The sequence below is a fragment of the Penicillium lagena genome (genome assembly GCF_028827675.1).
Source record: "Penicillium lagena strain IBT 129212 chromosome Unknown utg000001l_segment0_segment0, whole genome shotgun sequence".
In the NCBI taxonomy this organism is placed as follows: Eukaryota; Fungi; Ascomycota; class Eurotiomycetes; order Eurotiales; family Aspergillaceae; genus Penicillium; species Penicillium lagena.
In genome coordinates this window covers 4,569,655-4,597,596 of record NW_026623222.1, presented here as the reverse complement: position 1 = coordinate 4,597,596, position 27,942 = coordinate 4,569,655, and the positions used below count along the sequence as shown (strand labels likewise).

The 27,942-nt window shown below is 51.8% G+C and overlaps 10 protein-coding genes across 10 annotated transcripts; 4 read left to right on the top strand and 6 right to left on the bottom strand.

Annotated features, from left to right (window-relative positions):
- Positions 1–269: 269 nt before the first annotated feature.
- N7510_002029 (putative AT DNA binding protein) lies at positions 270–3,856 on the bottom strand (the record flags this gene model as incomplete). Its single annotated transcript, XM_056973956.1, is given in 2 exon segments — positions 270–2,589; positions 2,604–3,856. The coding sequence occupies 2 exon segments, from the start codon at positions 3,854–3,856 to the stop codon at positions 270–272; spliced, it is 3,573 nt and encodes a 1,190-aa protein (XP_056839073.1).
- Positions 3,857–4,903: 1,047 nt separating this feature from the next.
- On the top strand, positions 4,904–6,316 carry N7510_002028 (alpha/beta hydrolase; the record flags this gene model as incomplete). Its single annotated transcript, XM_056973955.1, has 2 exons — positions 4,904–4,992; positions 5,050–6,316. The coding sequence occupies 2 exons, from the start codon at positions 4,904–4,906 to the stop codon at positions 6,314–6,316; spliced, it is 1,356 nt and encodes a 451-aa protein (XP_056839072.1).
- A 566-nt stretch (positions 6,317–6,882) lies between these two features.
- Positions 6,883–8,115, top strand: N7510_002027 (aldose epimerase family protein; the record flags this gene model as incomplete). Its single annotated transcript, XM_056973954.1, has 1 exon — positions 6,883–8,115. The coding sequence occupies one exon, from the start codon at positions 6,883–6,885 to the stop codon at positions 8,113–8,115; it is 1,233 nt and encodes a 410-aa protein (XP_056839071.1).
- Positions 8,116–9,046: 931 nt separating this feature from the next.
- N7510_002026 (uncharacterized protein) lies at positions 9,047–10,698 on the bottom strand (the record flags this gene model as incomplete). The annotated part of the gene is made up of 2 exons (XM_056973953.1): positions 9,047–9,851; positions 9,908–10,698. The coding sequence occupies 2 exons, from the start codon at positions 10,696–10,698 to the stop codon at positions 9,047–9,049; spliced, it is 1,596 nt and encodes a 531-aa protein (XP_056839070.1).
- A 375-nt stretch (positions 10,699–11,073) lies between these two features.
- Positions 11,074–12,867, top strand: N7510_002025 (uncharacterized protein; the record flags this gene model as incomplete). Its single annotated transcript, XM_056973952.1, has 3 exons — positions 11,074–11,407; positions 11,454–12,312; positions 12,366–12,867. 3 exons carry the CDS (start codon positions 11,074–11,076, stop codon positions 12,865–12,867), a joined length of 1,695 nt encoding a protein of 564 aa, XP_056839069.1.
- A 4,525-nt stretch (positions 12,868–17,392) lies between these two features.
- N7510_002024 (enoyl-CoA hydratase/isomerase family protein) lies at positions 17,393–18,331 on the bottom strand (the record flags this gene model as incomplete). Its single annotated transcript, XM_056973951.1, has 4 exons — positions 17,393–17,504; positions 17,585–17,937; positions 18,004–18,063; positions 18,122–18,331. The coding sequence occupies 4 exons, from the start codon at positions 18,329–18,331 to the stop codon at positions 17,393–17,395; spliced, it is 735 nt and encodes a 244-aa protein (XP_056839068.1).
- Positions 18,332–18,691: 360 nt separating this feature from the next.
- On the bottom strand, positions 18,692–20,725 carry N7510_002023 (fungal specific transcription factor domain-containing protein; the record flags this gene model as incomplete). Its single annotated transcript, XM_056973950.1, has 3 exons — positions 18,692–19,762; positions 19,811–20,653; positions 20,714–20,725. The coding sequence occupies 3 exons, from the start codon at positions 20,723–20,725 to the stop codon at positions 18,692–18,694; spliced, it is 1,926 nt and encodes a 641-aa protein (XP_056839067.1).
- Positions 20,726–21,119: 394 nt separating this feature from the next.
- On the bottom strand, positions 21,120–22,520 carry N7510_002022 (putative actin-related protein RO7; the record flags this gene model as incomplete). The annotated part of the gene is made up of 1 exon (XM_056973949.1): positions 21,120–22,520. One exon carries the CDS (start codon positions 22,518–22,520, stop codon positions 21,120–21,122), a length of 1,401 nt encoding a protein of 466 aa, XP_056839066.1.
- A 596-nt stretch (positions 22,521–23,116) lies between these two features.
- Positions 23,117–25,881, top strand: N7510_002021 (crossover junction endodeoxyribonuclease; the record flags this gene model as incomplete). Its single annotated transcript, XM_056973948.1, has 2 exons — positions 23,117–23,130; positions 23,247–25,881. The coding sequence occupies 2 exons, from the start codon at positions 23,117–23,119 to the stop codon at positions 25,879–25,881; spliced, it is 2,649 nt and encodes an 882-aa protein (XP_056839065.1).
- A 483-nt stretch (positions 25,882–26,364) lies between these two features.
- Positions 26,365–27,489, bottom strand: N7510_002020 (diacylglycerol/polyprenol kinase family protein; the record flags this gene model as incomplete). Its single annotated transcript, XM_056973947.1, has 1 exon — positions 26,365–27,489. One exon carries the CDS (start codon positions 27,487–27,489, stop codon positions 26,365–26,367), a length of 1,125 nt encoding a protein of 374 aa, XP_056839064.1.
- Between the last annotated feature and the right edge of the window lie 453 nt (positions 27,490–27,942).

Here is a 27,942-nt window from a genome sequence, read left to right as displayed (position 1 = left end):
GCCTGACCCAACGAGGTATCAGGTAAAATGGTATGAATCAAAAAAGAGAAACTGCCATGTACAACACGTCGTACAAGAGGCAGCTGAACAATGACGCTAAACAATATAAATAACCAACCACCAACACCAAAAACACGCCTGATATCCAAGTCAAAGCCGTGAGGGAATCATAACGAAATAAAACCGCATTCCAAAAAAAAAGTCACCAACATAAGGCTAGGAATTTCCATGGGCCCAAGCATATGCCATGAACAGAAACGGGAGAGTGGTCATCGCCACGTATCCACAGAAGCGCCTCTGAGTGCCTTTGCCTTTTTCTCCTCTCGGATTTGTTCACCAATGATGATGCTGATCAGTCTTCGATGCAGGTCGGCTTCTGTCCAGTAAACATGCCCGTCGCCACCGGATTGGACATCGGCTCTGGAAAGTCCCTGGGTAAAGCGGTCTATAATGGCAAACTGCAGCTGCGTGATGGGCACCCCATGATGTCCATCGGATGTCCAGATCCAGTCACCGATGATACGAGCACGTCCCGGGGCATCATAGTACTGGAATCGTTCCGGGAACCGCTTTGCCGTTCGATACACACGCCGAAGGGCGTTGTAGTGGACATCAGAGAAATGACCAAGTTTGCTGGATGCTGCGTCTTCTTCACCAATGTCATTTTCGTCACCATATTCCTCGGCTTGTTCAGGTTCACTGCGTTCGTCATATATTGCCTCTTCTACTTCAGGTCCACGATTCTGTTGCTCAAAGCGAGATGGTGGATGCGGCGATTCCGAGGATGATTCATCTGAAGAGATTGAAATCGGCCGGGAACGAAGATGTTCAACAGTTCCTTCGGCTGGTTCAATAACATCCCGCTCCTCGTCGCTCAGTTCCTCATCCTCCTCATCCTCGTCTTCAGATACAGAGCTTATGCTCTCATTTCGGCTTCGCGCAGGTGCTCTCAACCACCTTGGTGTAAGATTGGTGATTCTCTGAAACCAAGAGGATGCTGGAGTTTGGCCGCTGGCCGGTTGCTCAGGTTCTGGAGTGGTTGCAAGGTCCCCGTGGACAGATCCCGGATTGGTAGGAGGGGCGGCGTCAGAGGCGCTACTGTCGGATTCATTTTCATCTTCTTGATCCTCCAGTGGCGGGCTTCGGTGTTGTGTCGCCTGGAAATCAATGTCGTCTTTCTCTGAGGAGCTGACTGGACTAGACTGAGAAAGAGGCTGTAGACGATCATATCGCGCAGTCAAACGCTGCGAGCTCCCTGGCACAGCAGACCCGTTCACTGGCGACGGTTGCATCAAGGTACGGTGGCTCGTAGCGCTGCGGGGTGTACTGCTCCCATTGTAGTAACGAGCTCGATTTGGTGTATCCTCTTCTGCAAGTAGGGCTGAGAGATCAACTTCCTCCTCGCGTAGCTTGTGAATATGAGACCGACCAAGGTACGGCGTGGTGCTTTGTTCGAGATTCCATTGAGATGGGGATGAGCTCCCACCACTGATACTTGTAGCAATCCTTCGCCAAGGGCTGACAGGATCACTCTCGAGGGGCTGAAGATGTCGGTCTTCTGATTGATGGGACACCTGGCTATTATCGCGAGCCTCTTGCTGCCAGATATCATCAAAGTCGTCGTCGAAGATTTCAGGCTCCATGTCAGGCTCTTGGTTCTCATTCGATCGTGGCTCAGGAACAATTTCGGGCTCGACGACCTCGTCCATCTCCTCCTCCTGGTCGAAATCTGTCTGAAAATTGCCATCGTATGCATCCCTAGCCTCGTCCTCGTTGGCCGGTGAACCGCGTTCATCACTGTCGATATAGATCATTGACCCTCCGCTTGTTGTTTGGGCCTGGCGGCTAACGGCTTCTCGTTCACGTTGCCATTCAGCCTCCCGCTGTGCAGTTATCGAGTGCATGTGCGTACGGTCCCTCTGCTCCGACTGCGGGGCCTGTGGGATAACTTCTACCTCGTCGAGTTCCTCAACATCATACAACTCTTCATCCTGATCCTCCTCGATATCTTCTTCAACAGAATCCTCCACATCCGAGATAGATTCAGTGGCTCGTTTTTCCTCGAGTTCCGACTGTCTCCTCGCAAGTTCTTGTCCGATCCCCAAGGCAGCTCGCAATTCTCGTTGGGTATCAGGACTGAATGTGCTGAACACGTCTTCCAGGCGGCTTTTGCGGGCTGCGTTCCGGAAATCAGATCGCTCGCCGTCCTGTGACCTGAATGGTCCCATTAGCGCCATCCCAACGCGAACAAGCCGAGCCAAGCTCGTCAGAGGCCTTTTCTTCGGGACATTCGGAATTTTTTCAGCGAGAAGAGACCGAGAAAGCTCTGAATACCGAACATCATTCGTAACGGGGCTTCTCCCAATGGGTTTCCTTCCAGCAGGGCTCCTGCCAGCATTGATAGGAGAACGCTCCGACATTGCATCGATTCGAGACCGGATGCGCGATCTAGGAGAGGAGCCTTGGGCCTGTGGGCTTCGCGATTTCGAGGCTCGGCGTTCACCTCGAAGCTCATCGATACTGCCGGGCAACTTTCGTTTCAAGCGATCCGCAGGGCCACCCTTCTCGCGCTCCAAAAAGGCCTCAGAGCTCCGCTTGAAGACAGTCTGGAGCTGGAAGCCAGTTCACGTTGCTTGGCCGAAGGAAGTGTGTCCAGGGAGACCATGCTGAATCCTTCGCCCTCCATGATCGAATCAAACTCGCGATGTTGGCTTGTCGGGTCGGCTGTTCGATCCTGTCCCACACGGGGGCTCTTTGTCTCTTCCCCAATGTCTTCTTCGGTCTGATTGTCCTCTTCAACTGAAGAGGTGGGGGTTGGATATGTGGGCTGTGAGGCAGGGTCGCTGTTCGCCTGCTGCGTAATTTTTGGTGATAAGATTGATAGGTCTCGACTCGGTGAAGGCATTTTTGAGGGCGTTGAATGTATGTTCTCGTCATCGTTCACGTCAAATTGGTAGTCTGTTTCTCCGACTACTGGCGTGTCGTAGGTTGCTCGACCGTAATCGTGGCCCGTGCTGGTATCCCGGACGTCCACATCAAATTGACCAGTGTATAGAGGATGTTCACTGAAGTCTGCGACAGGCAAGTCATCGGCCCCAAGTGAGTCGGTCTCAAAGGTCCTGTCGGCTTCGAGATTCATTGGAGTCCAATCACGAGGTGGTTCAATATCGTCATCGAGGGCGATATCCATTGGACTCCCCGGCTGGTCAGGGACAATAGACGGTGTTGGTGGGTTATCCGGCTTCGGCGGTTCTTGAGCGGTTGGTTTCGGAGTGCCTTTGCGCGGTCGACCCCTTTTTTTCTGTGGAGTTCCAGTTCCAGCCGGGCGCGCGGGAGTGTTCCCAGGGCTTCGTGGATACGGTGACCCGTTGAGCGTCTGCACGTCGGATTTCCGTGGGCGACCGCGGCGTCGCGGTGTTTTCTCTGCCAGAGGACTCCTTTCATCCTTGAGCGGAACCTTTGTTGTGACTGTTGTGGAGCGCTGGCGCTTCCGCGGGCTAACCTGATTTTCTTCATCCTGTGTTGCCTCCAGCGTGACTCGAATGCGCCACGGGCTCACATTCCCCTCCGAGAGGTCTTTCACTGGCGAAAGCGAACGCTGGCGCCCATCGAGCTTCATGGTTGGCGAGCCAGGAAGCAGGACATCATCGAACCGGATTGAATGCGCACTTCTCTCGGGGCTGAGGTTGATGCGCCGTCGCTTGGCCGGAGTGTTTTGGCGTTTCGTGTCCGCAGGAGATAGCCAGCTCTGACGACCGGCGAAAGGCTTGACTGGTGATGAAATTAGGTATTCAGCGTCGCCTGGTGGACCCAGGATATCGGGGGAGGAGCTGCGACTGCGCGACGAGGTCGACATGGTGGGCCTTGGGGAGGGAATCCAGGCACGCGTACCGCCAGGGGGCGGAGCGAGCGCCTGTGGAATGCGGCAGGGGAATCAAACAGACAGACAGATAGACAGGCAGGACTAGAGAGGAGGTTCTCTCATCAAATAGTAAATGATGATGTCAAACATCCGGAGAACAGAGCGCGGGGATAAACAAGTCTCCCGATACAGAGGGCGCGTGTGGTGGTAGCTTAGGTAATGCCCTTCCTCATCGAGAAGTGTATTACACAGAACAATAATAATAATAATGATGATGATGAACGAACGAGATGATTATTCACCTCTGGCCCATGATTGAGCCGTCCAACATGAATAACTAGCGAATGAGACTATACCAACAGTTCTGAACCTCGAAAGGCTCGCTTGATGCGGGCGACAAGGAGAGTTGATGTCACCAACATAATCATTCATCTATGCGAACTCCAAACCCTGTCAAGTCCGTTCCCTCCGGGTCTAGCGGTAGTCCTTCATTCTTACGGAGAAAAGTGATTAATTAGCCAAAAGAGTACTACTAGTGTCGGAACCCAATTTGGGTCAACTGCAGCAATTCCGAACCCCGATAGCGCCATTTATCTTGGCGAGGTCCGGCGCATTTACTACTAGCAATGCAACCCCGGTCTATCGGGCTAAACAGACCCGGATCGTTTGAGGGGACGTATCTCCACACATTATTATTCTCCGTTCATTGATTACCCCATCCGCCAACACGTCATGGGTGAGAAGCATCCCCTGGGAGGATTGGCCTGGAATAATCAGCAAAGACGGGCTTTGCGTCCCAAACCCCAGGTCATTATTCCATCTCTCTTATTGTGCCTTTGGATTCTTTTCCATGGCCGCTTAAGCACTGTGCCATCAGGCAATGGATTAAGGTTCCTCGAATACAATGGAGAGCATATTAAATGGGAGCCCTGTGGGGACATCCAGGGCAGTCCCCTCGAATGTAGCAGCATCAATGTTCCGATAGACCAATTCGATCTGGAAAACTCTGGAAGCAAAACCTTTACCATCCCACTTGTTCGCATGCGCGGCAACAACGCAACCCAAAATCTCCTTCTAAACCCCGGCGGCCCTGGAGGGGGCGGCTTCGACTTGCTCTATCGCCGAGGCGAGTAGCTGAAGGCTTTAGTCGGCGAAGGTTTCCACCTGCTCTCGTTCGACCCTCGCAGGGTTAATAGCTCGACGCCAGTAGCGTCTTGCTACCCCGACGACAAGACCCGACAAGAATTGTCTCGCGTTCGATCTCTAGATGTATTGGGTGATAGCCCCGAGGTTTACGCGTGGGCGCAGAACTTTGCCAGAGCATGCCATGACACAATGGGCGAGTATGGCAAGTATCTCAACACCCCCCAGACAGCCGCCGACATGAACAGTATTCTTGATGCACTGGGTCAGGAAGACATGATCTACTTGGGATTCAGTTATGGCACTCTGCTTGGCCAAACCTATGCAGGACTGTTCCCCGAACGGTCGACACGCGTCATCATTGACGGGGTTGTGAATCAATTCGAACGGTACGAAGGTCTTTTCGAAGCACAGTCGCTGGTCGACGCGGACACGGTGCTCTACGGCTTCTTTGATGAGTGTATCAAGGGCGGAGTGGACAACTGCCCTCTGGCCTCGCTGGCCACACCCACCGAGGAATTACGTGACACGGTGCTCTCATACATGGACACGCTTCGAGAACAGCCCATCAGTGTATACATCAACAACTCCGTTTACGGCTTGCTGGACTACGAGAAGGAATGGTACAATCGGTTTTTCGAAGCCCTGAACAAACCTCCCTTGTGGACTGCGCTGGCGCACAATATATATAAACTCATTTTAGGAAACGCGACGGATGCCTTTCTCGCATATGGTATTGAAGAGGTCCGAGACTGGCGCCATGAAGCTAACGAGTTTATCACTTTGAACGACGGGATTAGTGGCCCGGAGCATTGGCCTCAGGATAGACAAGCGTTTCTGGACAAGATCGCGCCTTTGTTCAATCATAGTCTCTTCAGCTCTGGGCAGAGCAAAACGCATTACATGCGGCAGCAGTGGGTAGTGCCAAAGACACATTCTTATGTGCCTCGCAAAGGGATCAAGACGGCGCATCCGCTGCTAATTCTCTCGACAACTTATGACCCTGTGTGCCCGCTGATAGCTGCCCGCTCGGCGAACGAGGCATTTGAGGGATCGCAGGTCGTCGAGGTCCAAGGGTACGGGCATTGCTCTGTTGCAGTACCGTCGGTCTGCATTGCGAAACATGTACGAGCGTTCTTGTATGAGGGCTTATTGCCCGACAGCTACGCGAAGTGCGAGGTGGATTCCCCCTACTTCGGGCCAGTGTCGGCTCACAGACACTTTGAGGACGCGGAGGAGGCCAGAATCCACCTAGCGCAGGAGCAGTTAGCGAGAGACTGGGAATATTTTGCACCAGTCAGGTCCCTGTAGCATGTTAGAGCAGCAGACAAGCATTTGTCCCCAATGAGGCGGCCTCCAGATCGGCGAGACTCTTTCCCCCCTGCGTTCTTAGCACATTCCACCTCCACCGGAGTTTTTCATTTGTGAGCTGACTCGGTTTAATTGAGGTAGCATTAGTCCGGACTGTTAGTGGCAGCGGACCCTGGTCAGCGCCGGTGCTTGTTTGGGTCTACGGCCCCCGCAGTCAGGGCTCAGATCGTTGCCGCTCCCATCCTGCGCCCACATTGACGCGCAGTGACTGGTTGGTTCGCCCGACGGTCACATCATCGTTTTCGGGTAATCCTTTCGATCTATCCAGCCCAGGGACTGTACCCCGGTTTCCGTCCCTGACCCCGCCCCCTAGCGTCGGCCCATTGAGGCATTGATCCTTATTGATTTGTTGTTTGGAATGGTGCTCTTGCTCGCATAAAATGAATGCTGCTCCCCGGCTCGGCTGTTTCCGTTGCTTGCTGCTGTGTCCTGCCCGCCTCACTCCTCGTCTCCTGTCTGTCTTCTGTGTCGTGTTCCTCTCCATCACTGCTCTCCTAGGCCTCAGGATGCATCTCAAACCTTACATCACGGCTGCCCTCACCGGGCTGCCTCTCCTGACGCAGGCTGCCCCCGCGTCGTCGTCGTCCGACAGCTCGGAGGATGGCCACTTCACGAGCTACACCATCTCCGCAGAAGGCATTACCGTCAAGGCAATTCCCTACGGGGCGCGTCTGACCTCCGTGCTGGTCAATGACCGCCACGGCCATGTCCAGGATGTCCTCACGGGCTATGATGATCCCATTGAGTACCTGCATGACACAGAGACCAACCACACCTACTTTGGCGCAACGGTGGGTCGCTATGCCAACCGCATCAAGAACGGCACGTTCACGATCGACGGCAACACCTACCACATCCCCGAGAATGAGCACGACGGCGAGGACACCCTCCACGGTGGCTTCGTGGGCTACGACGCGCGCAATTGGACGGTTGGGCCGCACACGGACTCCTCTATCACTTTCTCTCTGCTTGATGAGGGCTTCCAGAACTTCCCAGGGGATGTCATTACGACTGTTACTTTCACTGTCGGCAACGAGGTCACTGCAGAGAATCCCAAGGGTCTGCCGCAGCTGACATCGAGAATTGTTTCCGAGGCTTTGACCAAGAAGACTCCGATCATGCTCGCCAACCATCTCTATTGGAATCTGAATGCCTTCAAGAACAAAAATGTCCTGAAGGACACCACTATCCAAATGCCTCTGTCCACACGGTACATCGGTGGAGACGGCATCGAGGTCCCCACTGGCGAGATCTATGAAGTCAGCAACACCTACGGCGGTGCATTGGACTTCACCAAGCCCAAGTTGATTGGCAAGGACATTGAGAAGACTGAAAATCTGTGCGGTACTGGCTGCACTGGCTACGACACCTGCTGGATCACCGACCGCGACCCCGGATACTCCGCCCCGGACTCGATGGTCAGCTCCATCACCTTGGCTTCCGATACCACCGGAATCAGCCTCGACGTCATCACCAACCAGGCTGCGCTGCAGATCTACACCTGCAACAACCAGAACGGCTCCATCAAGACCAAGAAGTCGCAGCAGGAACGCAACCAGAAGCAGGACGGCAGCCCCGGCGCCGAGTACGTGGAGCAGTACGGCTGCGTCGTTATCGAGACCGAGGACTGGATCGATGCCATCAACCAGCCACAGTGGGGCCGCGACGCCTACCAGATTGTTGGCCCGGCCGATCCGCCTGTTGTGAACTGGGCTGTCTACCAGTTCAGCAATTTCTAGATTCATTTGCCTCTTCTGGCTATTTTCATTTCTTCTTGGATTTTCCAGGTGGCGTAAGACATACGGGCACTCCTGCAGTCGTTAGTTGTTCGGCCATGGCTTTGGCGCGCCATCCTGGTTCAACCATGTTACATACTTAATATAGCATAATTTTGACTTGCATATTTGGATGTAGCAACTACCTAGATATCCCCTACATACATCTGGGAATATCTTTCACAGCTTCGACAGTATAGTCGACCCATTATCCCCGCTTCCCTTGACAATCTCCTCTTCCCAGTAATTCGGGTTGAACGTAATTTTGTTCAATGGATTCAGTCGATGGGCCCGGTTATATAGATCCTCATAAACGCGGCCATCATATCGACCAAGTGCGCTGTTCCGATGATTCCACACATTAGTTTTCTGTTCATCATGTGTTGCTCATTCTATGTGAGAGGGGTATTACCTGTCCAGTAGATAGTCGGGGATCTTCCAGGAATCAACCAGGTTCACGGCGTGAGGCCGAATACGCGCCATCAAGTCTTGGATGCGGGCTGGGAGGCGGCTGAGATCGGCTTGTGAGACAGCATTGCAGCGGAAGACTTTACGAGCTATCGTTAGCCAAGTGCAACAAGGACGATGGACACTTGGTTCTTGCTTACATTCAAAGCCCTCATTTTCCATTGTGTACAGGGCAAATAGCCGGTACAGATCCCAGATCACGGTCTTGGTGGAACTGGAGAGAGTCTTGTCGGTGGAGAGGGTTTCAAAGAACGTGGAGACCAAGATCGATTGGGATTGTGCTGTTTGTGTGAGCAATATAGTTCAGGTATCCTGCAGTGTATTTCAAATCTTACCTCGACTCAACTTGTGCAGTTGGATTAGCAGTTCATTCCAGTTCTTCTTCTTTAGGACTCGCTGCTCATATGCGTCATATGCCTGTTTCCCGTTAGCAGGGGTTCCTCATTCTCGACTGGAAACATTGTAGACATACCAAAGCAGTGGCACGGCACTCAAAGCTCTTGACAATATCTTGATCATTCTCCAGAACATTATATTGAGCCGGACATGGGTTCGCACTGCTTCTCGCTCGAATAAATTCCTTGAACCGCGCATCTGTTTCGTCAGCAGCAGCGTTATTCGGCGACTCCGCTGCGGAAGTCATCTTCTTGATCAGATATGCAGCCACCTGTTGCGTGATCATCCAGTTATCACCCTCCACCGTGGGCTTAGATAGGTAGTCATTATTGAGTTGGATAAGACCGCTTCCACCACCAAAGCCGTGTCCGCCCAATGCACGCCGACAAGTCTCGATTCCATCTGCTGCAAGCATTGTGCAAAGACTCTTCAGTCCAGAAGACATGCTGTGCATATGGGCCAGTGTCCGGAAATTGCCTTGCTCAACCTCGCTTCGCGTGTTCTCATATACTGTCCGCATTGCCAGGCCAGTGTAGTGCAGAGCAAAGGTAGTAGCTAGCAGAGGCACGATGCGGATTTGAACAGTGGGATAATCAAGGACCGCCATTTCCGGTCCCTTCTTGTCTCCGTCACGGTCTTGGAACTGTCGGCGGATTGCAGTGTAGCGCACTGCAACGGTCACTGCGCGCGCGAGGACGAGTCTTGCGTGGTGAACGATGTTTGCGCGCACGTAAGTCAAGGATCCATATACCAATGCAGGCTGTTCTGGCTTTGTGTAGATACCGGTGTCAGGGTTGACACTGGAATAGCGGGATAACATCGCAGAATGAGGGATTCTAACAGCATGATATTAGCAAAGTTTCTTTGTTCGGCGAAGGCCTCGAAAACAAACCGGAAGTTCTCGAATAGCATATACGCGTTATCCATGGTGATATATCCATATTTCGGCCCAATGTCCCCAATCACCACTCCATTCAGGGGCTGATGCGTCTTCATATCTCGCACTTGCACAATGAACGGGTGAGGCCCATGGGACACATATTTGTCTGGAGAGCCTGGCTCAGGGAGAAGCAGCTGAGCAACGACAATGGCATGGTTGGCAAGGCGGCCCAAGCTTCCATTCCACCATTTGCTGGCTGTCAAAGTAGGGCTGTGCAGCACGAACTCCTTGGTGCGACTATCCCAGCGCGCCTCGAGCTCCAATCCGCGAACATTACTGCCATGGCCGAGTTCAGTTTGTGCGTATGCGCCGTAGATCTTCCACGACTCAATCAGAGGCTGCCAGTATGCGCGCTGCTCCTCGCTTGCCTGCTCGCGGATTGTGGTAAGGAACATCTCCATCTGAAGTAAATATGGCGAGACATCATCCACCAGGTATTCGGCCATTTTAAAGTCAACAGTACTCCAGGCATGTTTGTCTGCCAGTCGGCGGAGCAGCTTCGCTCGCGCCAGCCCTAGTTTGAAGCGTTCAGGTCGCGACAAGTTTTGCTGTTTTTCTTTGGACAATAGTGGTTCTCGCAGCAAGAATGGCAAGACTCGAGCCTGTCGCTCCAGGAATCCATCGGCTGAAAGTAAATGTTGGGCCAGCTCATTCACAGAAACACTAGACTGCTCTCGCTCACGAGCAAGTGTTGTTGGCCCGTCGGGCTGGCTGGGACGGAGGCGATCAGTGAAGTCGGGCATTTTGGGCGCTTTCAGTCCTTCAAATCATAACAATAAAATGGAGAAGACGATCATCCGAATTCGACGTACGTGACTTCTTCATAAACCTTCAGCTTTCGCTATAACTGCCTTGCTCAATTGTGGTGGGCTACCCGAAATCACCGACTGCCGAATGCCGGCGGGCCTCCCACTGCCACGCGGGGAAGATCGTGGGGAAGTTGCCGAATGAAATAGACAAAAACTGGCAATGATTGGATGTCTGCGTGGTAAGCGGGTTTATTCCGAGTCCGTTATATACTCCAATGCGCTCGCCCGGTGTAGAGGGGGGCAAACGACCCATCCTTAAGGCGGAGGAGACAAAAGAAACTCGAATTGCTTCGTGACAAAAGCAACAATATGGGCGACCGCACTCTATTCGTGCCTTCACATGTGGGCGACAATGTTTTGCCCAACCTTCCCTTTTTTCACAAGCTCTTGCGATACGCGCAGCGCTCACCTCCACTTGTTGCAGTCCGCGACTTGAACGCCGGGATCGAGAGAACCTACCACCACGTGCTCTCAGATGTAGTGGCAGTTCGCAATGAGTTGGAAAAGAAACTCAGTGCAAAAGTTCGTCAGGATTTGGCTGAGGACAAAGAGGTGTATATTGGTTTGATAGCGCCAGGTGGCTATGAGTATACCGTTGGCTTCATTGCCATCCTAGCTGTTGGCGCCGCAGTGGTGCCCATGGGTAAGTGTCTTCAGCCACGCAATAAACTATAACTGATCGAAAACAGCGACGACATTGCCAGTCAGTGAAGCTTCGTACTTCTTGCTAAAGGCAAAATGCGTAGCTCTAGTGGCTAGCACCACCTGCGAGACTCTAGGGCAGTCCGTGGTGCGCTCCATGGGCGAGAAAAATGGAGTACATATTCCCTGCTTCTCTCCGATCGCATCCTATTTCCGTCCTACGCTTCTTCCAGTATATGAGGTTGTCATCTCTTCTAACCGCATCCCGGACATGAATGGCGCGAGCGTTGTTATCTTCACCTCAGGCACGACTGGCCCACCTAAGGGCGCCGTCCACCGCCGTACGTATGTCAGCGGCAACGCAGAGGCAGACGCAGCCCACTATCGTATAACGGAAAAAGACACCGTTCTCCACGTGGTTCCAGTTCATCATGCCACAGGTATCGGGCTGACTTTCTTGCCTTTCATCACGGCCGGTGCATGCATCGAGTTCCGCAGCGGTAGCTTCGACACGGCATGGACGTGGGAGCGCTGGCGGAAGGGAGGCCTTACATTCTTCTCTGGGGTTCCTACTATCTACATGCGTATGCTGCGGTACTACGAAGAGAACATCGCCAATCAAGCTCCTGAGGTGCGGGAGCAGTACGACGCTGGTGCGCGGAATATTAGGGTTATGCTTTGCGGAACATCTGCGCTTCCAGCACCAGTCTTTGAGTTCTGGAGGCAAATTCGAAATGATCCAATTCTGACTCGGTATGGTTCCACTGAGTTTGGGGCCGTCATCAAGACACCTTTGAACCATGAAGGCACGCCGCTGAATAGCGTCGGCATCGTCTCTGGGGCCGTTTCCCTCAAGCTCGATGACGAGGGCCAAGTCCTCGTGAAGGGTCCGAATATGTTCGCTAAGTGAGTGATGATCTACCTCGGGAATTCCGTATTTTTCTGACCGTTCATTCTAGATACCTTCATGATGAAAAGGCAACGAAAGATGCGCACGATGAGGATGGCTACTTCAAGTCGGGAGACATTGCGCGTCGTGAAGGGAAATACTACTTTATTCTGGGTCGCGCCTCACTTGATATCATCAAGTCAGGTGGCTACAAAATCTCTGCTCTTGACATTGAGCGCGAGATTCTGAGTTTGAACTATGTCTCCGAAGTCATGGTGGTTGGAGTCGAGGATGAGGAATTCGGACAGCGCGTTGCAGCCACTATTAGTCTGAAGACGGATCATAAGACGACCCGCAAGACTCTGACTCTTTCAGAGCTCAGGGAGGATCTTCGGGACATATTGGTTGGATACAAGATGCCAACTATCCTGCGAGTGGTTGAGGGTGAATTGCCCAAGTCGGGAACTGGAAAAGTGCAGAAGAAGATCCTGGGTCCGCGGTTCTTCCCTCCAAATTATCGGGAGCTGCCTGAAGTACAGGTATGGAGTAGGGATAAGAAGAGTAAGTTGTAGATTATGCGCATGTTCTGTATAGGCAGTTTGCAAAGGGCTACAGGGGTTCTCGAAATCGCCTTGACCAGTGCTCAATCACTCTTTCTCTTCTGGCCCCACCGCCAATACCTTAGCGCACACCCGTCATTGACCTGGCCACACTTAGTTGAGGAAGGCTGTATAATGCACGTGGTATGATACGGTCTCTAGCAAAGTAATAATACACCGGTCTCATGAGAATCCCGTCGACTTCTATGGAACCCAGAGTGGATCTTTGACAGTCACAGAGAACCGCCTAGGTCTGGTTTATTGATGATCTGCCGCCCGTAGGTATCCCCGGCTTTCTTCTTAGGATACCTGGCATATATCCCCTTTGCTAGTCATCACTCCTAGGATATGTCTCTTTCCAAGCTTCATCCTCTAAATATCCACAAGCTGCATATCTAGCTGATCGACTTCCTCCAACCGTCACTAAGTCCTTTACGTCGACACAATCTTAGCTCTACTGTTTAGGCCTCGTGGGAGCCACTAGGTTTTGCTCCTTCTCTGATGGCTCTTTTCAGCGAAAGTAGATGATAACGGCAAGCTTCACGCGTCCTTGGCCTACGATAACCAGAAAAATCGAACACCACTCCAGCCAAAATATCTAAAGACGCTCCTTCTGAGAATAGCCAGCGAAACCTTTCAAAGTCACCTTCCTCGTATGCTTCGCAACAGAGCCGATCAATACCACCTGGAACCTCTTGAAAAGAAGCACTCTGATCGATCAACCAACTTAAAAGCACTTTGTAATTGTATGAACGAGCTGCGCTCTCAACAAGGTCGCCGCACGGAACATACTTCAGTGAGGCCCCACGTTGGATCAGAATATCCAGGCCCGGAGTCGCGCCATTTTTGCGATAGGCGTATAATAAAATGTGGCCTCGCGATATGTAATGACTTGTTCTGAATTGACAATCCTCGTCCTACGTTTCCGAAGCATCGTTTTTAGGGGTCTGAATCTTTTTCAAAATAGATATAAGAGCCGAGCAGTCGAACAAAGACCATGTCCGACGGCAAAGCGCGCGGAAATGTAAGTAATCAGGAAGGTCAAGATTCATTGCGATCGATTCCAACATCTCCTGCGGTAGGTCACAGAGAGATGCCTTCCTCCTCTCTGTACGCTCTATGTCGAGGCTTGTATATGATACATCGTAGTAAATGACGAATTTAGGTGATTTAGTCTTGGCTCAATATCGGAGGACGGGAGGCGCTCCAGTATCACCGAATTGCTGGCTGGCTATTACTCTGGATTGTGGTGGGATCACGCGGGCTATATGTAGCAACATCAGGAATCTGGGGGATAGATGACGCGGCACCTGTGAAGGCGGACAGCATAGCTCTGGCAGAAATCGTATTAATCGAATACATGTCTACAGAAACAGGCTGTACAACTGTACAATAATACTGTGCCCCTGCATCTTGTCGAGCGATAATTCTACGCTAAGGTCTTGGCGGTGGGGCCAGAAGAGAAAGAGTGAGTGTGTACTGGTCAAGGCGATTTCGAGAACCCCTGTACCCAATACCAGAAATAGCGCACAGGACTCTAGGCAGACGGGTAACCACGATGCAACCGTGCGAGGCCGCGCGAAGTCCGCGAGATCAAAATCGATAATTCCTATGAACGTAGGCGGCCGTGCAATATGAGTCTTTAAGCAATTCTCCGTTGGTTTTCACAATGCGGTCCTTGTCATCGTGAGACCTAAACGGGGCCTTGCATTGTTTACCAAAATTACAAAAATGTAAGGTCCGTTTAATAATATACTTGAGTTTTATCGACGTAGAGATCGTGGCACAACATGGCCGGTGCCGTAGGTCAATGTCGCTCTTGTCGCCCTAGTATGTCGCGTAACAAAATTGACTAGCACGCCACCAATAACCCTCCCTAGCTGTTGCTTGATTTCAGCTGTTCTTACTGGTACGTGCCTCTCGCATCAGATCGAGGAATAGCTGTTGCCATGGCAGGAATGTGTATGATGAATGATTCATGGTAGACTGTAAAACGAATGTGGTTGCTATATTCTGAGTCGAGCACAAGGCTCCTATCTACATGCTGGTCAAGCTCGTATAAACACCTAATATCAGGTGAGCAGGGTGAGCGACACTCGCCCTGCTCACACTCTTGATCACCTTGCTGAGCGAACTGCTCTGGTGATCACCACTGACCATTGTTACTTCCGCTAGCTTCCATATCCCTCTTGGTCATTCTGATCCAATCCTACCCTCCATAACACTTCCGTAATGGAAGCTGTGGAACCAATCGATCCATTTCGTTTAGCATTCACATTTGTGGAGCGGACCTAAGGCGATAACATGACAGTGTCCATTGGCACAGTTTTTCGTGCATGTGGCCGCGCCAATGAAGTCCTGGCCACATTCACTGATTTTCCATGTTAGTGTGGTCTGCATCTTAACGTTGAAGACTATCTCCAATGACAAAGGAATGTTTTCATTGAGCTGGGATTATACTCACGTGCCACGACGCTCAAGCTGCTCGGCAGCTTCGGTAGCTGGCGCAGCAGTGGCAGACCCAATGACTGCAAGAAAGAGACAGAGAGAGGAGATTGAGAAACGCATTGTATCTTGAGGCTTGATGGACTTTTCGAACGAAAGAAACTTGTATGCTTTGAAGATGTACTGTGATAGTGCAAAGACGGGTTGAGTTGCTTTGATGAAGGAGTTGCAGAGAGAAACAAAGGGTGAGGACGAGCCTAGCTTTAAGTATCCTCGCTGGCTCTCGCACCTTGGTCATTTGTGAGGGCAGCTGTACTGTAACGTCGTGAAGGGGGTTGTCCAAAGACCCTGTTTGGGCGGACTTTGGCGAGGTCTGTCTCCACTGATCAGATAGATATATGGATCCGGGGGCCATGAATGAAACTTAGCCAGTTACAACTGCAATTTGTTGTTAATTTAAGACTCGTCTCTGACGTAATACTAAACAATTCTTCTGGATCTAGTTCTAAGGGTCGCGGGACTTACTGTAATGGGGTTTTGTGTTCCACAGGTCTATGTTGCTTCAGAAACAGAACCCCGTTCGTGGGACTTACTGTAACAGGTTTAGTGTTATGCAAGATCAGCGCGACCCTGGGGCCAAAACTGGCTAAGAGCCTTCAATGTAGCTAGTTCTTCGTAAATTGCATTCCTGCTTATCCTAACAATAGCTAGCACAGAGATAGAGTGAGGCTTTTTACTTTTGGGAATGAAAAAGTTTGAAGTGAATGGGATTTAGAAGAATTCCGGAGGTATTTGTCTCGTCTTTTTTGAAAAAAAAGCTGTGGACCTTACAAGCTCCCTGTCTAGACTTCCAGTGTCCAATAAGCCAGGCTATATATCTCAAGCAGAGCACGGGCCTGCTTGCGTTGGGCCAATCGGTGCCAGGTCTCTTTTTTCATTGGAACAAGCGAGGCTGAGTACATGGAGTGAAGAGGGGAAACAAGAGAATCTCGTCTCAGGGCTCTCAGTGGTTGATGGTGACTTACAGAGGTAAAGGTGTCAGGATACCTCAGCAACAGGTAAGCTTCAGGAAAAGTATTTTTGAAATGGAAATATGAAGTCGCCTTTAGCTTCTTGGTTTTTTTCTTCTCTTTTTCGTTTTCAGGTCTGCAGTTGACCTGGATGATGAGGTCGACACCGACGTTGGTTTCTTATAATTGTTACTCTTGACCAGAATGTTCCCAGATAATCGAATCTAAGCAGAGGGTCTCATATTCATATTACCCAACCCTATAAACAGATAATAAATCCCAATATCGTACAAGCTCCCCCCCCCCTCTCTCCAAATCAAAACTCCCTCAACACCTCCTGCATCCAATCCCACAATCTCTCCGCCAACATCTCATCCGTCGCCCTCCCCACAAACCCCTTCTGCGCATTCTCCTCAACAGGCAAATAAGACTCCCCATTAACAATGCTCCCCTTTTCCATTGTCGCCGCCCAAAGCTGACTATATGCGTCCTCCTCCAGCCTCAAAACCATCCACCAGGCCATATGAGCCGCCGCCAAAACAATAATCTTATTTATCAGTGCCAAATTATTCCCCAGCCCCATCGGCACGATTCCCGGATGAACAGACACAGCCGTGATACTGGGGTATCAGGAGATCGTTCGGGAACTAGGCGCCAGGCGGCCCTTTCCGCGTGATTTGCAGACCCACTATCAGTTTCAATGGAATTCCACGGGGGTTTCGTACACTTGTGTACGTGGATAGGTACTGTAACATACAAAGCGCATTTTACGGTGTCCCTCAATTTAACGAAGCCCGCTCAATGATTGATCTGCGCTAGGGCCTTGGCAGTGGGGCCCGAAAAGAGATTCTCAGTGTCTTTTGGTCAAGGCGATTTCGAGAATCACTGTATGTCTAGGTTGCATGGACTTTTTTATGAATATAGGACGGGCAGTATGGACTGTTACTTGGCAAACCGCTAATATTGTCTTTGGTAATGCCGAATTCTTCTCAAACCACAGAAAGCACAGTTCATGATTTATATACAGCAGGTGTCTGCTACCATTAAATCTTGACCTTGGCCGGAGCCGACGTCATCCGGCTGTGAACATAGCTAATCCTCTGGAATTTCTTGATTGCTTCTCCCCAAAGCTCCTGTCGAAGTAAGGCATATACCCTAGAAATTTAAGTTAACACTCTTTTCCAAAAGAAAAAATAGACTGAAATCCCGTCGGAAAACAAAAGATTTAAACTTACCCCATCTTCGCCTTGGGTGCCCACTTCGCCGCGAGCTCCAAAGCAGTATCAAGCATCTGCTCTGGCTCAGCAACGGCGTCCACAATACCTTCTTCCAGTGCTTCCTTGCCAGTCCACTTGTGCGCTTCCAGGAGCATTTTGCGGGCGACCTGCGGACGCAGCTTCAAACGAGGCAAGGCGCCGATTCCGTCAAAGTGCAGGCCCAGATTCACTGGGGGCATGGAAATGAAACCCCGTCGTGAGTTCATGATGCGATAGTCGTGTGCCAATGCAAATGGACAGGCACCACCAAAAGTGTGTCCTGTAATAAGCGCAATTGTTGGGAACGGGAAGTCGAGAATAGTGTGGAGGAGCTGGATATATGTCAGTATGAAAAAACACTTCTTCATTAATATTTCCCAAGAAATAGCGGTACTTACAGGGTAAAATCCATCTGTATTAGCGAATGGATTTCTATCTGACTCGTCCAGCTCCAGACCCTAATACAATTTATCAGTGTTATTCGGGCCGGGTTGTTTTGGCTGGAGAGTTTCATACCGTGCACCAGAACTTGGCATCATTTCCTCGAGTAATCACTGCACCCTCAGAATTCGGACCCAGGAGCTTTTCAACAGTGCGATATGCCCGGATTAACTCCTGGCAATACCACGAGTTCAGTCGGTTCTCCGGGGGCTTCTGCATGGTCAGTATGAAGACATTGCCGCGTCTCTCTAAAGAGAGATTGCGAAAGGTTGGGATATCTGTCATGGTGTCGGTTACTGACGAAAGGAGATTTTGATATTCAGAAAATGGCGAATCTTCAAGTGTAATAAGTTCCAAGGTTGCTCTGGGTTATTGCGTTGTCCCCGCATTACAGTCCCCGGATTGTGAGTTGGTACCGAAGCGCCGAGTGCCGAAAAGTGGGGGAGAGGGGAGACCGACATGGAATCGAGTATAACTGAGCACACGGCTAACCGTGGCCCAAAATTTAATATAGTTTCGGGTGACGGCTAGTTGAAACCCGAGTATGAATGTGTACGTGGAATAACCAATATCCTTTTTTCCATGGAATTCCGTATTTGGATATAGATTGACTGGGATAGAGAGCGGACATACCAGAACAACGAGCTACCAAGTAATATCACCACTCCAGTCCAAATCTTTAAATAGCCAGTCTCCCATTCCCTGGTATTGATTATGAAAGAAGTCATCACTGGCTATATCCTGGGACATATCTCCCATAGCAAAGCCGGTGTTCGGGTCGAGGATAGTTGTTAGCGGGCGGTAATCGTCTGTCGCCGCAGGAATGGTAGTGGCATCCGGCGGTCGGGATTCGGTCATTTCGCTATTATTACATTGATCCGGGGTCCGGGCTGCGTGTAGTACTACACCAGTACTTTCTTCATTCCGGCCGGTAGTTTCCATGGGCATATAATACTCCCACGCCCATGAGAGATTCGAGCCGAAGCCATCAAAAAACGGATGTTGCTCCCTGGGAAGCGCCATTATGGACGACCCGATGTCTGGCCTTGCGCTTTGCTGTTTATCAGCAACGCTTTTCAGTGCCCTTAAACTGCCTTTTGCAGAGGACCATCGTTTGGCTAATTCCTCAAGGGACAAGTAAATGAGTTGCATGCTGCCAACCGCGTGGTCCCATAACACTGGGGTGCCATTGCTTGAGAGCAAGCCTATCCCAGCTGCCAAAAGATGAAATGTGAATATGGGTCCGAGAAACTGAATCTCGTCTCGAGCGAGGAAATCTTCAAACATTCTTGCTACCATCGAAGACGCAAGAACGACTGCTGGCGCAGGCGAGTCGCCGGGACTGGGCCGAAACATGATAGCGAGACAGGTTAGGTACGGAATATGAAGTTGGCGTGCTTCAAAGTTGTACGAAGCTAGAACAGGCCCGCATTTCCCTCCTGGCTCACAATATAGTCGCAAAGATGGGTCAAGGCCCCTTATCCAGCGATACAGACGATTCTCCATGTTCTGTCGTACCTGACGCGTGAGGGCTTTGCGTCGACAGCATTGAGTAAGGTGGCCGAGAATAGAGCTAATCTCGACGTACGCAATGAAGAGCGTCGCATTTGAGCTTGAATCATGAAAATCCTCCATACAGGGTGGTGCTAACTCGCAGTCTTCTATATCAACTGCAAGGGGACGACCCTGGCCGGCAGATATCAAGCAATCTCGAGCCTTGTTAAAGTCAGTCAACAGCAATTATCAAGAGCCTTTTGAACTCACAAACAAAGTCCACCATAGCCTGCGCCTTAATGCGGCATCCCGTTTATTGGTCGGTTCTTTATGTAGACCAACTTGATGAGCCAGACCTACACCCACATATCTCCAGAAACCACTGGTGTTGGTGGAAACATGCTCGGGACCTTCGGGATTATACCAATGTAAAATACACACCGCTGCAACGACAGTAACCGGGTTCTTCTCGTACCCAGACCAAAACAGTGCCTTTGCGCGCCGGTAAAACTGCCGGGTGGAGGCATATGCTGTCACAGACGGTGCAGAGGTGACGCGGCTGGCAGCGACGAAGACAGATTGGAGAAGGAGAATCGACGGCTTCTGGGCGCCGCTTTCTTCCAGCCAGCTGCGCTCAATGATTGGCATCCATGGGGAGCATCGCTCCATGAAAGTGTTGATCAGTCCATCGCGGATGGACCGCGGCGGAAGGTCGAAGGCACCCTGCAGTCGGAGCAGTTGGATGTCGTCCTCTGTTGGTCCGTCTGCATCTCCAGTCGGATAGGACCGCGCTTGATCTTCGTTGATCACTACTGTGTCTTCAAAATAGCGAGATCGAGCCATAAAACTTGAGCTCGGGGCTGATGAGTATGGATTGGAGTCTGAACGTGGCGCATCATTGTTTTTTGTCCATTCCGCTGATGGCAAGGAATAACCCCCGTTTGTCGAGTTGGGTTCGCTCGGAGAGCCAAAAGAGTTCCTGCCAGTTTCAATCGGCGTACTTGTCTGCCCAGGTTCTGTCCAGGTCATTCGACGTCTTCTTCTATCCTCCTGAGGACTCTCGGCATTGGGGTCGCCAGCGCTGGTCTGGGCTCGTTTCCTCTTGCGTTCACGCTGACTAGTTGAAACATTATTCTCCTGGTCTTTTAATTGATTTTCTGTCATCTTACATACGAGCAAGGCCATTGATGCCGCTGACAGTTCAAACATGTCCGATTATCTCCGTTGAAAATGCACCGGACCTGTCATGCAGAAGGGTCAGTATGGTGGACTAGTCAAGATGCTTCACTGACTGTCAAATCACCTTCTTCTTATTACAGGCCACGCATGCCGCGGGTGCACGAAGTGGGGGCGGACTGAATGTTGCTATGTCCATTGAATCGGGGCATTGTTAGCTGGATATGCTTGAGACGGATGAAGTGTCGTTCGTGTCGGACAGTTATTCCCCGCGCTGCCGAGCCGAGGCTAGGTACGATGATTCATGGCCTACTTACGAGAAACACAACACAAACACGACAGTAGGGATAAAAAAGGGTATCTAATTGTTGCACTCGCGCATTTTGTACATGTTGATAGTCTTTCAAGCCCAGCCTGCTAGGGTCCAGCTGGACCGATCACCACCTGCTCGTAGGCCCGACCGCCGATCAGGTACCGGGGGCTCCGAATCCCGAGTCGCACCGGCCAGTCCATGCTGCAGGAACTTCTCGCGGTCGATCTCAACCATGCCCCGGATCTTCAGGCTCGTCGCCAGACTGGCCCCAGCCCAAGCGCCAAGAGACTCGACCTCGCGCAGGACGCCCTGGATGGGGATTGGGATGTCCTTGTTCTGTCTACGCAACTTTTGCTCCACGAAGTCGAGCTCTGGTTCTTCCTTCGAGGGGTCTGGCCGCTCGCCATCAGCGGATGATGATGCATCAGTGCTTGCGGACCGCTCCGGTTCACAATTGGACGAGTGTTTCTCCGTGGCCAATCTGAGCTCACGTAGCCGTTGTCGCTGGCGCTCAAGGGCTTTTCCTCGAACTGGAGTCCATCCATGCCGGTCAATCAGCAAGGATACCTCATGAAGAATCCGCCGTCGAAGCCCGGGAATTCTAGCGCCTCCACCCACGAACACAATGCGCGACATGCAAGTGCCACGCGTGTCGGGCGACAACGCCAGAAGAGTGTTGTAGACAAGTAAGGGTATTGAATTCTCTTCATCGTCAAACTCGTCCTCTGCGACACCTGGTGCAATAAGGACCTTCTCAACGGGTTCAGCGAGACGCGAAAATGGCACGTCCATGTACTCTTGTTCCGGGTGGGTTGGGGAGGGAATCGAGACGGTCTTGCTGGAAAGTCCGTCCATCGCTTCATCTCCTGCTTGGCTCTTGCACCATGCCAATCGGCTGGTGATGCCCTCGCAATATGCGAACCCGACTGAGATCTCATCCGCCGAGGGCTTTTCTGGGTCGCCCGAAGCCAGGCCCGTGAGAAGTCGTCCCATCTCCTGCAGTACGAACTTCATAGCCCTCATACTTCGTCTTGTCGCGATTTCTCTATATTCGTAGATTCCCGTCACAGTCGTCTCTGCCCACCCAAGGTCAACCACCAACGCTGACCGTAAACCCGCAGCCGTAGCCGACATAGTGGCGCTGGACAAGAGCGTGATGGAAGGGAAGCGCCAGCGACTGAACAACGTCGATAGGATTGACGATAATAGCGGATGTGGAATGAGAGATGGCAACACCAGTACCAGACGGGATACGCCTGCGTCCGTCAGGAGGTACTGATTGTAGGTATCCCGGAAGAGGCGCTCGATCTTGTCCTCAACAAGCCCCAGGTCGACATCTCGTAGATTAGGGCTCCACAACTCATATGTGCGCGTCCAGTCCTCGGCATTGACAGGATGCGACGGCGGTGCCGCACCGGCCTCGCCCTCGATCCAGCCCCTGTAGTCTCCTGCTCTCCTCGATTCTTCAGGCCCGAAACCTAGCACACACATCGGGGTGCCATTGCCTTCAAATCCAGCTCGGAGCCACCGAGCGCCTATCTCGAATATGATAGCATCGTCTTCGTTCCGAAAGGAAGAGCCGGGGGACGTGCTGGTGAACGAACCCGAGCGCAGTTGCTGTTGTGGTGTTTGGGGGGAGATGGATGGACGGTCTGAGTCTGGCGCAGACTCGAAGATGCTGCAGAAGTCGTGCGTTTCGTGTCGGAAGACGGGGTCGCGCTGGCCATGGTGCGCCGTGTCCAGCTGTCGCGTTGGACTGGGGTCTCCTTTCTCGTCTCCGATGAGCAGAACTCAGGATAGACTCGGTTCACCGACGCGCAAAAGGTGTGTCTAGCGCCATCAGAGTGAATAGTTCAGCAATTGGTGTTGAGGGGACAATAATAATAATGGTAGAATGACCAGGTTCAGAAACAAAGGACAGTCGAGGGGTCAGGGCGACCCAGCGGATCTACTCTCGGGCCGGGTGTTTACTTCGCTTCCTGCAACTGCTCGTCATCGCCTCTCTCCCTCTCTCTTTTCCTCTGTCTTGATCTCTCGCTGTCTTGGGTTTCTGCTTGGGTTGATTTTGGATTCTGGGGTTTGCTGGCATGGGTATCCCAGGGTGAGTGACATCTCCTTCGCGATCCCTGTGTCGCGTTGGAAATATATATCTCTGCGCGTTGTTATCATCATCGCCAAGCACAACAAAACAACAACGATTCTAACCCGCACTTGCAGACTCATCAATGCCATTGGCTCGGGGGAGCGCATTTCTTTGTCCAAATTAGCCATCACACATTTGGAGCGCACCGCAAGGCCCATCCGTGTTGCAGTCGACATTTCCATTTGGCTATTCCAGGTCCAAGCAGGGCGGGGGGGCAAGAACCCCGAGCTGCGCACACTATTCTACCGACTGCTAAAGTTCCTGTCTTTGCCTATTCACCCTCTTTTTGTGTATGACGGGTCTCACAAGCCCCCTTTCAAGAGAGGCAAGGCGGTCTCCGCACGCAGCTACGGCAATGCGCCTATCATTCGGCGGTCCAAGGACCTGATCGAGCGGTTCAAATTTCCTTGGCATGAGGCTCCCGGCGAGGCGGAGGCTGAATGTGCGCGCTTACAACGCGCTGGAATCGTGGATGCGGTGATGAGCAACGATGTCGACACGTTGATGTTTGGGTCTTCCTTGACGATTATGAATTTCTCTAAGGAGAGCGGCAGCGGGACTTCTGCTTCCACACATGTCACCTGCTATGGCATGGGGAAAGAGGGATATCCCTCAAATGTGCCCCTAAACCGAGCGGGAATGATCTTGTTCGCCATGCTCAGCGGAGGCGATTACCTGCCATCCGGGGTGCCCAAGTGCGGGAGCAAATTAGCGGCAGAGATTGCCAAGGCCGGCTTTGGTGAAGATCTTTTACAAGAGATCACTTCTCATGGTGCAGATTTAGGTTTGAGATTGAACGAGTGGAGGGAACGACTGCAGTACGAGCTGGAGGAAAACGAGAGTGGCTACTTCGCGACCAAACACAAAGCCGTCCGGATTCCAGAGACCTTTCCTGATCAAACTATACTCGAGTTTTATGCCGAGCCGAAGGTGTCCGGTGAGGAAGAGATGGCTTCCTTGAAGCGCAAGTTGCGGCATGCGTGGGATCGAGAAATCAATCCCTGGGATATCAGAGTATTCGCCGCCGACAATTTTGAGTGGAACTATCGTTCCGGTGCAAGGAAGGTTATCAAGCTTCTGGCTGAGCCCCTCGTTTCCTACAGACTCCGTCTTCAGAGACCTGTGTCGACATTGGCGCCGGGCCAGTCCCTGGCCCCCGACTGCGACATACCCATGCTACAGAAAGTCTATAAAAGTCGGGTCAGTTTTGGTACGGATGGCATGACAGAGCTTCAACTGGATATGCTCCCCATCGATGTTGTCGGCTTGGACTTGTTTGCCGAAGAGCCCAATCCTCCTCTTCAGTCCCAGGAAATGCTGCCTTCGCAAAGCACAGTTCACTCAGGAGACGAGGAAGAAGACGCAGAGATGGCTCCTCCTCCGACGCCCTCAAAATCCCGCGTGACAAAACGGTTTGATCCCTGTGCGTCCGAAAAAGTCTGGGTCTTTGACACGGTGGCTCGACTGGGCCTTCCGGAAGTTGTGAAGAAGTGGGAGAAAGAACAGGCCGAGAAGGCTCAAAAAGCTGCTTCTCCAAAGAAGAAGGCGACCAGTCGACGTACAGGGCCCAGGAAGAAAGGGCCCATCGATCCGGGAATGCAGCGAGGAAGTATTTTGAAATATGGCACTCTCACCAAGGAGAAGTCAGAATTGTCGACTTCGAAACAGACACATTGGCTGGATGCTGCCGCTTCGACATCGTCAACTAAGCACAATCTATCCAGATCCCAGCGCTCATACTCGCCCCCAGAATTAGGAGATGAAGATCCTTTTGCACCCACCATGTATTCCGTCCAGGAACATAAAAGTGGAATGCGCTACTCTTCGCGAGAGGTTGATGAGCTCTTGGGCACATTTTCAGGTCTATCTATCATGTCACCAGCGCCTGGCGTTAAACGCCATCCTGTGACGAATCAGAGTCGGGTCAGAACTCGTCGTGGGATCCTAGGTGGCGGTGGGGTTGATCTTGAAGAGTTGGATATGCCTGTTAACGGAAGGGATGTCTGCCCATCAAACCCTGTCCTGCTCCAGGGGATCAAAATGAGTTACTCTGTCTCTCAGCCTCAGGGAACAGAGAAGGACATTCTTAAACCGCCTGTTCGTTCCACTCTGAGAGGGCATCATCCTCAAGAGAAGAAGAAACAGGGCTGCCCTGACCGAGAGGAAAACTTCCAGGTCGAACAATTACAAGAGGCTGTCAACTCATTATCTTTGTCGCCGAGCAAAGAACATTTTCCTCCCAGAAGCCCGGTCCGGCAAAGTTCACCAAAAAACATTCCAACCCCCGACATTCTCAACCCTTCCCAAAAAAACCAGACCACAGGCTCCTTTCTACCACCTGAGCGGCCAAACACGTTGGCCAATCATTCTCGTGCATCAGGTACAAGGTCTTTGGCGACTGGGTCCCAACAGCAGCCACCTTTTGAACATGCTATGCCATCGAGCGATAAGTCATGCAAAACAAACCAAAAAAAGACATCAACACCGAAACCCAAAACGACATCCAGGCGGGGAAACGACCACTCAGAGCCGCAGACAATAGGACATGTTGAGAATATCACGACACGTGATGGCTTCTGGACCGTGGAAGCTGCGGGCTCTGAGCTGGCTTCGGATTGCCGTCCAGGCGGTGGTCAGTCTATCCAGAGTCGGGATGGCAAAGAGGGCAAGAAACGCATCCCACGGGTTAGCATTCTTGACCTAACATAGACTCCAGTCATAACGAAATACCAATATGTCTGATCTTTCCCAACTCAATACAGTCGTAGCTAGTTGATCCAAATTTTCTTGGTAATAACATCTCGAGATTCTTCCTCTCAAGCCACCCAAGGAGGTGTAATAAAAAAAGAGACCCAGCCAGCGTCTTTGAAATTATCGTGATATATATACTAGGTAGGAAGAACAGGCGTCAAGAATAAGAATTGTTTCCCAAAGAAGCATATATTGTCATAGAAACTCATATGCAAATGGAGTATATCGACGACATCAGACAAAACCCGGCATAACCAAGATTAATCACAGCAAAAATAACAAGGGAAATGAAGATGGGAGATGATATCCAGACTCCCCCTCGTCTAATCCAAAAAAAGTACACGAAGCCCAAATCTGATGCTAATGCAAGGCCCGAAAGTAACAACGTCCAGCCAGAAGAAAGAAGCGAATGACGTTTCGTGAGGCGGACAAGCGATGTGTCTATCCAAAAACCTTTAGGAAGCCCCAAAGACCCAGTCCACTCAGGACAGGGATGGTCAGGTTATCGTCCCAGCTCCATAGGTCGATGAACTCGCTTCCGGCAGCGACAAAGCCAGAGACGACACTCATGACACCGAGAGCCAGTGGGCCAGTGATGACACCAGATGTGCTGTCGGCTGTCCAGGGCAGAAGGCCGCGAATACAATCCGGAAGAAGGTTCAGACGACCAGTAAACATGAAAGCGCCCTCTGGGTCGTTGGGGAAGGTGCCGATATAGGGCACGAACCAACCCCAGAAGGTGGCGGCGGTGATGACGCCGACAAACCAGGCGGCCGTGGTCCCAGCCAAGCTCTTTCCGGGACGCAGATTAGGGGTGTAGCGGCCCCAGAGGCGGCCGAAGGTCGACGCGGCGGTGTCGCACCAGCTGAGTAGGAGAACACCCATGACGCCAACATCCTTGGGGAAGAAGCGCAGCACGGCGTATGCGCCCAGGAGGTACCAGATCACGCCATTGTAGCCTGACACCTCGGTTTCGCGCATAAGCGCACCCAGCGAGCGGACATAGAACTTGTTCACCTTCTCGGAGCGGTGGCGCACAAAGTCTGTGGCGGCGATGGGCACCAGTGCTGTGAAGAGCACCGGCGTAATCTGCAGCGTCTGAACACCTCGGGTGTACAAGCTGAGGGTTAGGAATCCAATCGACACATGTAGAAGCTTGCGCGGGATTTCATGGCGGTGGATAAACGAGCGATAGCGCGTGTGGAGAGGAATGAGACCGAGCGGCGATGGGGACCGCGAAACGTCGCGCAAACCCTTCGGAAGTTTTGAATTTGGCGACAAATAGCCGTTGGAAGTACTGCCGTTACTCCGTGGTGGTGAAGCAGGGATTTTGGGATTCGACCGACGCTTCCGCGCTGAGGCTGTAGGTGTTGCACCTGCTTGCGTGCTGCGAGATCCCGCCGACTCGGATCCTTCCTCCATAGCTCCCGAAAGATGTTGCCGGCGTGCAGATGATCGTGTACGGGGCGCTTGGTATTCATCTTGTGTCTCTGAAGGGTCTGGAACTGAGGGCGAGGGAGAGATCACTCGGGGAGTCCCCGGGACCACATTGGGCGAAGAGGGCATGTCAGCCGCTCTCACGGCGAAAGGTGGGAGCGCAGGGGCCCAAAGATGGCCGACCAGAGGCCGGGAACAGGTAGGAGTGCTGTGACAGGCAAAAATGCCAGAATATGGCAAATCCTGTGGCGACGCAATGATGGGCGATTCGTTTGGGCACGCTGGGTGCGGTGTAGATCCAACAGCTAATTATATAGGTTATATGCGGGAAGGGCGATGAGAGAGCAGGACAAAGGCCCAGCGCATGATGTGCTTCGTTTCAAGCACCAATATAGCTGCGGGAAATAGTCGTTGTGTCTGATGAAGTTGCGAACAAAAAAGAGGCGCAACTCGTGTGTTGCATTTCCGCCTGAAGCCGTGAGACACGTGACTCTATCTAATCGATAAGCCTCGGTCTTTTTATCTTTTTTTTCTTCAGCTTCGCTCTAGTTGCCGACTCACTTACTTCACTTCACCAGGGAC